A 12481-nucleotide genomic window follows, 5' to 3' on the forward strand; every position below is an offset into this window, starting at 1 on the left:
AACAATGTTTGGAAAAATCATTCTTATGTATCAAAATCAGGATTTCAGATGTAAGTTCAAAGATCTATATATCATAATCAAGTATTAGTGCATCATAGTTCATTAGCATGTCTCAAGTCATCATATCATATCTTTATTAGAGCATTATCTCATATATGTTTGCATTATAGCTCAAATTTCTCAAATTGCATATATTTCCTATATTTCCTCATTTTGGCCATATTGGCTCTCCCCCTTGCTATTTATTCATGCTTTTATTTTTGCTATGCTCTCATTTTTTCTCTAAAAAATTTTCTACCCTTTTGACATCAATCAAAAAGAGATAAAAAGCATAGTCACAAGGATATTTAAAATAATACACAATAATAAGCGTATTCATTTAGTGCAACACGGTGAACAAAAGGTCACAATTGAGCCAAAAATAAACAAAAACAGCGGAGATGCAAAGCTGATACATAGATATAACTGAAACACAATGCAAAAGGCAACAAATATATCAATCATCATCAGAGCATCATCACCATCAGCTGCATCAGCATCATCAGCTGCAACATCTTCTTCAGTACCCTCATCACTTCCTTCTTTAGATTCCTCATCAGATGTATCATCACTACGAGGTGCAGAGCTGATGTCCATGGGATCAACACTCCGAGAAGAACTAGCCCTATACTCCTTTATGCGAGTAAGGCATTGGTCAAGTAAGGAGCAAGTAGTCTGGAGTGAGGTCACGTTCTCCTGAAGTCACCGAAGTCCTGAGCATGTCACTACTAAAGGTATTGAACTGATGATGGAAAGGTACAAAAGGTGCAGGTTCTTGTTGTTGATCTGGAGGAGGAGGTACAACTGCTGGCCTTGTTGGCCGTTCTCCTTTCAAAAACCAACCCTGATGATGTTTTTCATATTCGATTTGTTTTAGGGTCATAGAATTGAAAAGATCATATCGAGTTCACTTAATGAACAACTTGGTAGGAATGGTGACACTAAGGTGTGCAAATAGGAGATTCAGGACACCACCATACGGAAGAGTGACTCGATGGGCTTCCAATTTAGACCACATCCATTTCAGAATTAAGCTTGACAAGTCGAGTTTCTTCCCTTCTAACAAACACCATAACACAAAGCAATCAACATAGGATATGTGATCATATGAGCCAGCTCATGGTAGGATATTGTTCGTGATTATTTTCTGAAGGATTTGTGCTTGTAGGTTCAGCTGCTTATACAAGGGAGGATGTCCAAAGTATACTGGTTCCTCTACCATGATCAATGGCAAAAATTCCTTGGGGGTAAAACCTTGCTCCAAAATCCATGATTGAGCAAGTGCCGGACATTCAAATTCTCCTGGGCTAATGTGCAATATAGGGGCCAAAGTCTGCGGAGTTAAGGCAATAGCCTTTCCCCTAACCTCAGTAGTCAATACAGACTTGCCTTGTACCATATTAGCATAAAATTTTTTCACTAAGTTCGGATAAAGACCTTTCGATTGATAAACTACGAAAAATTTCAAACCAATTTCCTGAAACATTGGTTCCTATGTCCGGAAATTTTGAACAAAAGAATGAGGTATCAAGTATTTTATCGAAAATTGGTTCCGTAGAACGAAGATGAGTTCTGTATCATTGTTGGGATTGAGGAGTTACGAGCCATCTCTCCCTAAAGAGGCACCTCGGTTTGTCGTAGTCTTGGTTGGAGGCATCTTTATTTTAGAGAATCAAACGAACCAGCAAAGGCAAACCCTAGAAATCGTGGAGAAAAGATGTAGGAAAGTGATTTTGAGTTTTGATCGAATGATTTTAAGCTAAGAATCAATGGAGATCAAGAGAGGGAGGCTTGGGTGAGTGAAGGAACAGAGGTCAGTAGACTGGGATTTGAAAAGTTAGGGTTTTCGCGCTAAAATATATGAAGTCCGTCAGTTCAGGCGCCTGAGGTTTCGGGCTTAGTCTCCTGACATTTTATGAAATTCAATTTTCACAAGTCAGTAGCACTTCAGTCAACTAAGGTCACTGAGCTCAGTCGCCTGACCTCTAAAAAAATTCAATTTTATCCTTCCTAAACCACTTCTCTACTATGTAATAGTCTGAGTTCTCTTCTTATTGATGTAAACCTATCTTCTGGAAGAGGTTTGGTAAAAATGTCCGCCCATTGATCATTTGTATTTACGAATTCAAGTATTATATCCTCTTTTTTCACGCGATCTCTTCGAAAATGATGTCTTATATCAATGTGCTTAGTTCTTGAGTGTGATATCGGATTTTTGGAAATGTTTATTGCACTTGTATTATCACACTTAGTTGGTATGACTGAGTATTCTAAATTAAAGTCTTTTAATTGTTGTTTCATGTAGAGTGTTTGTGCACAGCAACTACCTGCTTGTCACATACTCAGCTTCAACGGTGGATAGGGCTACGAAATTTTGTTTCTTAGAGAATCAAGAGACAAGAGATCGTCCTAGAAAGTGACAAGTCCCACTTGTACTTTTCCTATCAATTTTACAACCCGCATAATCCGCGTCTGAATAACTAATTATTTCAGAACCGGTGTCCTTAGGATACCATAGTCCTAAATCAATAGTCCCTATCAGGTATCTTAGGATTCTTTTTACAACTATCTGATGAGATTCCTTAGGAGCTGATTGAAACCGGACCACATACATATTCTAAACATTATATCCAGTTGACTAGTTGTCAAGTATAACAAACTTCCTATCATACTTTGATAATATTTCATGTCTACTGGTTTTCCTTTTTCATTTTTATCAAGGCTTATGGAGGTACTCATGGGAGATCCTATGGGCTTACTTCCTTCCATATCAAACTTCTTAAGCATGTCTCTTATGTATTTTGATTGATTTATAAACGTTCTATTTTTAGCTTGCTTGATTTGTAGTCCTAAGAAGTAATTTAACTCTAGATCCTATGGGCTTACTTCCCTCCATATCAAACTTCTTAAGCATGTCTCTTATGTATTTTGATTGATTTATAAACGTTCTATTTTTAGCTTGCTTGATTTGTAGTCCTAAGAAGTAATTTAACTCTCCCATCATACTCATCTCAAACTCATCTTGCACACACTTTGCAAATTCCTTACATAATTCATCATTTGTAGCACCAAATATAATATCATCAACATAAATTTGTATGATAAGCATGTCTTTATTTTTAGATTTTATGAATAATGTGCTATCTGCCTTTCCTCTTGAAAAACCGTTTTCTAGTAGAAATCCGCTCAACCTCTCATACCAAGCTCTAGGAGCTTGTTTTAACCTGTATAATGCTTTTGTTAATCTAAATACGTGTTCGGGATTGTTTTTGTCCTCAAAACCAAGAGGCTGTTCCACATAAACTTCTTCATTTATGAAACCATTTAGACAAGCACTTTTTACATCCATTTGATATAGTTTGAATTTTTTATAAGATGCATATGCAAACAACATTCTAATAGCTTCCATTCTTGCTATGGGAGCAAAAGTCTCATCGTAGTCTATTCCTTCTTCTTGACTATATCCTTGAGCTACAAGTCTTGCCTTATTTCTTACTATTATGCCATTTTCGTTCTTTTTATTACTAAATACCCATCTTGTTCCAATTATTGAGTGGCTATTGGGTCTAGGAACTAATTTCCGTACTCTATTTCTTTCAAACTGATTAAACTTTTCTTGCATAGCTATTATCCAAGAATCATCACTTAAAGCTTCTTCTATGTTTTTAGGTTCTTCTTGTGATAAGAACGCATAGTGATTACACAAGTTTTTCAATGATGATCTAGTAGTTACTCCTCGAGAAGGTTCCCCTATGATTTGACTTTAGGATGATTTTTTACATATTTCCATTCTTTGGGCAACTCATAATTTTCTATGGGATCATCATTTGGGGTTTCTTCATTTTTCTCTTCTTTAACTTCTATGATTTCTATATCTTTTTGTGAAGCATCATCTTTTTCTTCAATCTCAATTTCTTTTGTAAAAGGATTAGATTCATCAAAGGTTACATGGACTGATTCAATGATTGTGAGAGTTCTCTTATTATAGATTCTAAAAGCTTTACTATTTGTTGCATACCCTAGAATTCATATGATTTAACATCAAATTTCCCTTAGTCATCTTTGTCATTAAGTACAAGACACTTACATCCAAATACATGAAAGTAAGCTATGTTAGGTTTTCTTCCTTTCCATAATTCATAGGGAGTTTTATTTAAGTTTGATCTAATGGACACTCTATTTATTACATAACATGCGGTATTAACTGCTTCAGTCCAAAAATACTTAGGTAGTTTGTTTTCATTTAACATTGTCCTAGCCATTTTTTGAAGACTTCTATTCTTTCTTTTAATAACTCCATTATGTTGTGGAGTTTTAGGTGCTGAAAAATTATGTCTAATTCCATGTTCATTGCAAAATTCAACATCTTTATTATTAAATTCTCTTCCTTGATCACTTCTAATATTTAGAACACTAGCCTTTTTCATTTTGAAGTCTTTTACATAAGTTTATTAATGTATTACATGCTTCATCTTTTGAGGCTAAGAAGAGTACCCAGGTAAACCTGGAGTAGTCATCAACGATGACGAAAGCATATTGCTTTCCTCCTATACTTTGTGTCCTAGTGGGACCAAATAGGTCTAAGTGAATAAGCTGTAAGGGCCTGCTAGTAGATATGTGTTTCTTCTTCTTAAAGCTAAACTCAGTTTTTTTTCCCAAATGAAAAGCATCACAAATTTTATCTTTAACAAACTTTGTGCTAGGTAGTCCTCTAACTAAGTTCTTCTTGACTAGTTTTGATAGTAAGTCCATACTAGCATGGCCTAGCCTTCTATGCCATAACCAACTTGCCTCAATCATAGATGCTAAACATGTGATGTTTTGAGATTTTAGATTTTCAAAATTTATGCAATACATATTATCAATTCTTCTAGCGGTGAATAGAATATTATGTTTTTCTCTATTTTCAACAATACATTTTTCTTGCTTAAAAATTACATCAAAACCCTTGTCACTTAATTGGCTTATGCTCAATAGGTTATGCTTTAATCCATCTACTAATAACACATCATCAATGGTAAGGGAAGGTTCTTTACCTATCTTATCAATCCCAATGATTTTGCCTTTAGCATTGTCTCCGAATGTGACGTATCCACGATCTTTTAGCATTAGTGTGGTGAATTTGGACTTATTACCGGTCATGTGCCTAGAACACTCGTTGTCCAAGTACCATTTGTCTTTTGATGAGGTTGTCCTAAGGCAAACCTACAAGAAGGGTTCAATACGTTACTCTTAGGTATCCAAACCTTCTTAGGTTTCTTTATTTCAGATTTGTTTTCTTTAATTTTCCAAACTTTCTTGACTTTCACATTCTTTCTTTTAAATGGACAATCAAATTTAATATGTCCCTTTTTCTTACACAAGAAGCACGTAGTGTGTTGATAGATATTAGTTGAAGATGTGCTTGCATAATACTTTGATTCCTTAACAAAGTATCTCATATAAAGATTCTTCTTCTTTTTGTTCTCAATTCCATTAAATCCTATTCCTTCTTTATCTAATGACATTTTTTGTTTTCCAAGCAACTTTTCAAAGTTCTCCTTTCTTTTAGTAAAATTGTAAATGATTTTATCCTTGTCCTCAATTTTACTTTTAAGGTCTTTTATTTCTAAGTCTTTCTTGCTTTCACCATTTACTTGTAGTTTTACCAATTCTTGAGACATGTTGTTTATTTTTTTCATGAGATCATCAATATGAGAGTCCTTTTCCTTTTCAACTGATTTTGATGTATCTAGTTGATTTTTTAGCTGTTCATTTTGTTCTTTCAAGGCAATGTTTCTTTTAGTTACTTTTATGAACCTATTATGTAATGCAAATAATTCAGCTTGAATTTCTTTGTATGAAAGCATACTATCACATGAATCACTACATGACTCATCACTTGATTCTTCGGATGAACTATAGTAGGGATTTACCTCAGCATTATGAGCCATGAAGCATATGTTGGCCATTTTTTGTTCACTTGATTCGTTCTCCGATTCACTTGAACTTGTATCATCCCATGTAGCTTTCATTGCCTCCTTTTTCTTCTTCTTCTTGTCTTTCTTCAGTTGTGGACAATCATGTTTAATATGTCCAACCTTTTTACAATTGTAACAACTAGGGTGTTGATTCTTATTTTCCTTTTTGCTTGATTCTCCTTTTTCAGATTTTGAACCTCTAATCTTTCTAGAAAATTTCTTATTTCTTTTAAAGAACTTACCAAGTCTCTTAGTAATGAATGCTAGTTCTTCATCATCTAATTCATTTTCTTTGTCTTCATCACTAGAGCTTTCTTTAGCAGCCTTAAGGGCTATAGATTTCTTGTTTTTATTTTCAGCGTTCTTTTCATTCATTGCCATCTCATAGGTGAGAAGTGATCTAATTAATTCGTTTAGGGTGGTGTTTTTGAGATTTCTTCCTTCTATAATTGTTGTGGCTTTAGGTTCCCGAATGGGTGGAAGATCTCTAAGGATTTTTCGGATCATCTCATATGTAAAGTAGTTTTTCCCTTAGGGCATTTAGGGAGTTTATTATGCGGGTGAACCTAGTGCACATACTTGTAATAGAGTCATCCAGATTCATCCTAAAGACTTCATATTCACTAGTAAGCATGTCAATTCTATTATCTGTTATGTCAACGGTACCTTCATAGGTTACCTTTGGTTTGTCCCATATCTCTTTGGCCGATTTACATGCCATGACCCTATTGAATTCATTTATGTCAAGGGCACAATATAATGCATTTATAGCACTTGAGTTAACTTGCAACATCTTATGATCGTTTTCGGTCTTGTCTTTTTCTTCTTTGGGTACTTTTTTCCATTTACAAGTTTGGTAGGGATAAGATCACCATGTGTGACAACCCTCCATGCTTTTCAATCCATAGTTTGAAGGTAGATTCTCATTCTTTGTTTCCAAAATGTATAGTTAAGACTACAAAAGATAGGAGGCCTAGTTGAGGATTGACCCTCGGCAAAGGGAGCTACGCCTAGGTGTGCCATTTAGATTTTTGTGTAGCTTCTAGGTTAAGATTTGCTACAACTTGACTCTGATACCAATTGAAAACTAAGATATAGTCCCAAGAAAAAAAAAAAGGGGGGGGGGGGGGTGGGGTTAATTGGGTTTTAAAAATTTCTTTAAGAATCCTTTTATAAATTCTCTCTGACCCGTTTTATATTCAACAATCACAAATGTAATGTTTAAGTTTTAATCACTTAGACCAGCTGAAAATTAAATTCAAATTTTAAACCTCTATGAATGAGTATGTCAACTTGATCTTGCAATAATTTCAATCAACATCCAACCAATGAATTCACAATGTAATACTTTCATCTTTTGAATATTTCAATCCACTCAACAAGATAATCAAAATAAGATTCCCACTATAGAATAAATTCAACAAAGCTTCCGAGATTCAGCGATTGAATAACTCAAAGTAGAGTTTGATAAAAGCCTTGTGTTAATAGATTTAATGAAGCACAATTGAAATTTCCAACACTCTTCCAAAACTTAGAATTTAAATAAACTTTCAATTAGTGAGTCTTGGGTGTTAATCAATCAACGTACTCCCTTATGGTTTCCGCAATAAGTATTGATCAACCAACGTACTCCTGTTTGGTTTCTACAGTCCCAAAGTTAAATTAATTTTCGGTTTATTTAATATCTAATCCACATAGTTTATAGATTTGAAATAAACAACCACGCAGTTATATATGTGCTGAAAATTAAAGAGAGTTTAGGAAAAGAGAGTGAGATCAAGTTTTTACGAGGTTCGGCTATACCTGCCTACGTCCTCGCCTTAGGCAACACCACCTAAGGATTCCACTATAACACTCCTTTACGGGTAGGAGCAACCTTACAATCCTTCCTTCAATAGGCTAGAGTACGCCTCTCTAAACGATACCCCACGTTTGGTACAACGATTCAACAGCACTGAACCGTCAAGAAAACAAGAAAACAAGAACAATTTCTGGGTTCAAGAATTACTCTCAAATAGAGCAGATTAGTACAAAATATAATACAGCTAATCAATACTTCAATGTAAATATCAATGAAGAATAGAATTGAAGCTCAAAGAGTATATCACTGAGATTATTTCTTTGATTGATTCAAAACTCAAAAGTTTTGCTCAGAGATCGGTGAACAATAACTCAGTAATTCTCAGAAAATCTCAGCAAGTAGATGTGTGCAAGAAGGCTTTTAGAGAGTATGAGCAATATAGGCTTGAAATCATATTTTCAATTCTTGGTATTCAATTTGATTTGAGAAATCATGTATTTATAGAGTTAAAAAGTCATAAATTTGTGTTGCCCAAGTTACTTGGAGTGTTTTCCAAGTTTTTACAAAGTTTGGGACACAAGCAACTCAATTTGGAAACTTTAAAGCGTTGTTTTAAAACTAGCCGTTACGAAGGTCGGTCGCCTAATCTTTGAAAATCAGCGTATTTTCAAGGTCAGAATAGGGTTAGTCGCCTGATCCTATACTGTTTTCTAAATTTTATTCAGCAAAAATTGTCAATCGCCTGACTAGACAAGGGTCAGTCGCCTGAATAGTTAAAAACATTGTTTTTAAAATTTTTTTCCAAAAGCTTTTGCCAACTTGTTTTGAGACTTTTTAAAGACATTTTCCAGGATTTTCAAAATAAGGTCTCTAAGTCCATAATTATCCCTAATGAGCTTCAAAGCATTCATTTTGATATTTAAATGAAGTACTTAGACAAGACTTCCTTAAGACTTTAAAACTTTCTAAAACTTGAAGTTTTCATGTATATCTTTGCTTTGAGTTCTTCTTGTCTTGAGCTTCAATATCCTTTGAGCTTCCATAAGATTTGTCTATCTTTGATCCTTTAAGCTTCCCTTTGATCACTTCTTGTTGGAGTATGAGCTTTTAATAATCACTTGCGATCTTGGACTCTTAATACTTGAACTTTTGAACTTCATAGACTTGGTTTCTTGAAACATTTTCACTTAAACCACAACATGTTAAATTTACCTTGATTTGTTATCATCAAAATAATATTTGAAAGCCATGTTAGGCCTACAAGAAATCTTTGGTACTGTCGTCGAGCAACAAATCACCAATATTTGGCACTAATTTATTGTTAGAATCCACAAGTGTTTTGCCTAGATCATAATAGTCCAATATCATCTAGAAGATCAAGAACATACTTCCTCTATGACAAGATTTTCCCATATGAGATCTCGATATTTATATACCCAAGTACTTCAATGGTCTCAAATCTTTGATCTAAAACTTAGTCTGTAGGAAATACTTTACACCCTAGATACCTTAATCATTATTGCCAGTGATCACAATATCATTCATGTACACAATAAGAAAAATCCTATCAGATGGAGTATGATGATAAAATATAGGGTGATCTACAGACTATTGCAAATTGTCAGAGGCAAAACTCAAGTACTGTAGCTCTAAATCAGTCAAACCATGCTCTAGAAGATTGTTTTAAACCATTTAATGATTTCTTAAGTTGAGACACTAAGCTTGATTCCCCATGAGCAAAGTGGTTGCTCCAAATAGACCTCCTTCTAAAGATCATGTAGAAAAACATTTTTCACATCTAATTGTAGAGGCTAGTGACGAGTGGTGGCTAAGTAGAAGAAGAATGTACTAAGGCAAGTTTGATGATCAGAGAGAATGTGTCTAACAATCCAAATCGTACACTTGAGCATATCCTTTTGCAACAAGGCGGGTCTTCAAGCGAGTCACGAAACCATTTGGATTGACTTTCACGGTATACACTCAGTGACAACCAACCGCAGACTTATCAGGAGGAATAGGTATCATTATAATGTAGCATATGCATCTCTTCAACCATTGCATTCCTTCACCCAAAATGGGATGGGGCTTTAGAAATAGATTTTGGAAGAGCAATAGAAGATATAGTACTATTAAAACAATACAAAGAGGGTGATGAAAAATCATAACGAAGAAAGTTAGGGATTAGATGTTGGGTACAAGTGTGTTTACCTTTTTGGACAGCTATAGTATTTTAGAATATTACTTCAACTAAAATTTTAAGCTGTTAGGTTGTGGGCCAACAACGTATATTAGGCCTTACACCCTTGCTTGTGTAGCTTGACAGCATGTGGTAAGGTAAACAAATGATAAAAATAACACCCCCATTATAGGGAATAAGGTAATTCTTAACAAACAAATAGTAAACATCGGAAACAAGACTAGAACCTAGGACGTCCTGGCAACCTGGCTCTAATACTATGTTAGAATACCACTTCACTAAAAGCTTAAGCTGTTAGATTGTGGGCCAACAATATGATATTAGGCTTTAACAACTACCATATGACACTCCGACCTGTAGATAGAATACATTTAGGATTGCAATAGTATGTTTTTAATTTTTTTTTATTTATAAAGAATGCTATAGATTTGATTTACTACAAGTAGTTTTACTTGCACTGTAATCATGTTTTGATTTTGAATTTGCAGAATTTAGATAATATATTATTCCTTGAAAATATAAACTAAAATTTCTATTCAAAGAAATTCTTCTCAGGTGAGGAACTCACATTGCTATGCCCTCGAAGCATAGAAGAGGCCAACATGATCCTTAAGAATCTTCATATTCAATTAATACCATAGCACTTACTCTAGAAGCATTTCTAAGCATTTTCCCAAAATTCATGCTGCTCTCCAATGTGAAAGTCTTTATTTAGATTGAGACCTTGCTGTCTAATCTCTAACCAATGCAGTGTAGTCCCTCCTGTGTCTAACCTTGAATTGTTAAAGAAGAAAACCTCTGGCTATCCCCCCTTAGGTCAGATAGCTAATACCACTGCTCTGGAAACTATATCATTCACCAGTAAAAGATCCAATTTTCATACAAAACTAGAACAAGCTTTGACTGGCATTTTTGGTCTCTGTTGCTGCTATTTTCAAATGGTGTGCAATAGTCTTGCCGAAAAGATTTGATGCTCAAAGTGGGATGAATGTTGGGGATGAGAAGATCTTGACCCTGCAAGGATTTAACCTCCTCCATCCTTTTGAAGGAAATTACAGGTTATAGAAGTTGGCCTTGTTTGCCTCTTGTCTTGCCAGAGCTAAAAAGAGATGGAAATTGTTAATTTCAAATGTAGATTGTGAGCTAAGTGAGCATGGAATAAATTGGATCTATCCAGCCTGACTTCGAGCATGGAGAACTTAGTTAGATCCTCGAAATTTTTATTTATTTATTTATTTGAAAAACAAGGCCTAATCTTAATACTGAAACTTTCATCTTATCTATTTATGTAATAAGCTATTATCCAACCTGCTGAGCCAAAAAAAAAAGAACAAAAAGTTATTGTCCAACCTCATTTATCCTAACAACTGCCACCAGTCTAGTCAGAGCCCATCTAAGGCCACTAGGAAGCATCGTGATGTCATTTGGAATTCACACCTTGTTTTTCTTCTTGGTTTGTATGCAGTAATCCTGATAATGTGCATTACTAAAGTTGCAAAGGCTTCTCTGGAGAAAGCACTGGTTGAAAATGCTGAGGTAGATGGTATCTTAGCATCACCACGGCTCCCGACTGTAGCAGAGCCATGCGTAGACATTCAGAGGCCTCTTATTTCTACCAGGATAAGATCATGAGAAATGATCATAATTCTTTTAGATTGAGCTAGGAACGAAAAATAGGGATAAATGGAGCTAGCACTCGTGTACAGCATTGTGCAGGTCAGCCATTTTAAACTGTTGAGTCACACTTCAACGTTTAATTTTACAGGCCATTTTTTTACTGCTCATGACACGTTTAGAAATTCAGCTTGTCTAAAAGCAGGAAATATGATTATAGCAGATGCAACATATGGAAAATCTGATCAGATCTCTGGCTGTAATGGTTGACTACACCTTTTAAAAGAATTGTGGGTTATCAAATAACATTGATCAGCCTTTTTGTGTGTTGGAATGGAATTTTAGATGTAATGAAACTGAATTTATCTTTTTTAATATTGCCATTTAAATGTTCATTTCATTATCTTAGCACACTTTCATTCCACAAACCTTGTGATAATAGTTTAAAATTTGCAGATCTGTCTCTTTTCTCTTTTGGGAAAATTGGTAAGAGAGGCAGATCTTTTTCTCATGTTTGGGTGTGTTTCTTTAGCCAGAACCAGAGCAGCAAAAGCAAACACTACTGCTTTTTATGGGATTTTGCTTCTTATAATGTTATTACAAAGAAACAATGGTCTTGATTCGCCACTAGTCGAGGAGCAGCTTCATTCACCATAGAGCAAGCGCTTTTGTAAAAGCAAAACCACAGCACAAAAAATAAAATGAAGGGGGGCAATAATCTTGTGCTTTTTCCTTGAATATAGCTTAGTATTTGAATTAAGTTGACATAGGAAAATATTCAAACTCGATTAAAAAATGTTAAACCTGAAACTCGACTTGAATTTGATCGATTTTATAATTGTTAAACTCGAAGTTGACTCAATTATAAGT

The 12481-nt window shown here is 34.7% G+C and overlaps 1 protein-coding gene across 3 annotated transcripts in view; it reads left to right on the forward strand.

Moving 5' to 3' along the window:
• Positions 1–12011, forward strand: part of LOC131155524 (uncharacterized) — a 34528-nt gene extending 22517 nt beyond the window's left edge. The window contains exons 9-10 of one of the 3 annotated variants that reach the window (XR_009136834.1): positions 11463–11713; positions 11802–12011. Coding sequence is in view for 1 of the 3 variants with exons in the window: in XM_058108730.1 (XP_057964713.1) it covers positions 11463–11629 (167 nt within the window). In the remaining 2 variants the exon portion in view is untranslated. Of the gene's footprint in view, positions 1–11462 lie in introns of all 3 variants that reach the window. The other 2 variants (XR_009136833.1, XM_058108730.1) reach the window with 2 other exon arrangements.
• The last annotated feature ends 470 nt before the right edge of the window (positions 12012–12481 follow it).

Source organism: Malania oleifera, chromosome 5, assembly GCF_029873635.1.
Source record: "Malania oleifera isolate guangnan ecotype guangnan chromosome 5, ASM2987363v1, whole genome shotgun sequence".
NCBI classification, from domain to species: Eukaryota; Viridiplantae; Streptophyta; class Magnoliopsida; order Santalales; family Ximeniaceae; genus Malania; species Malania oleifera.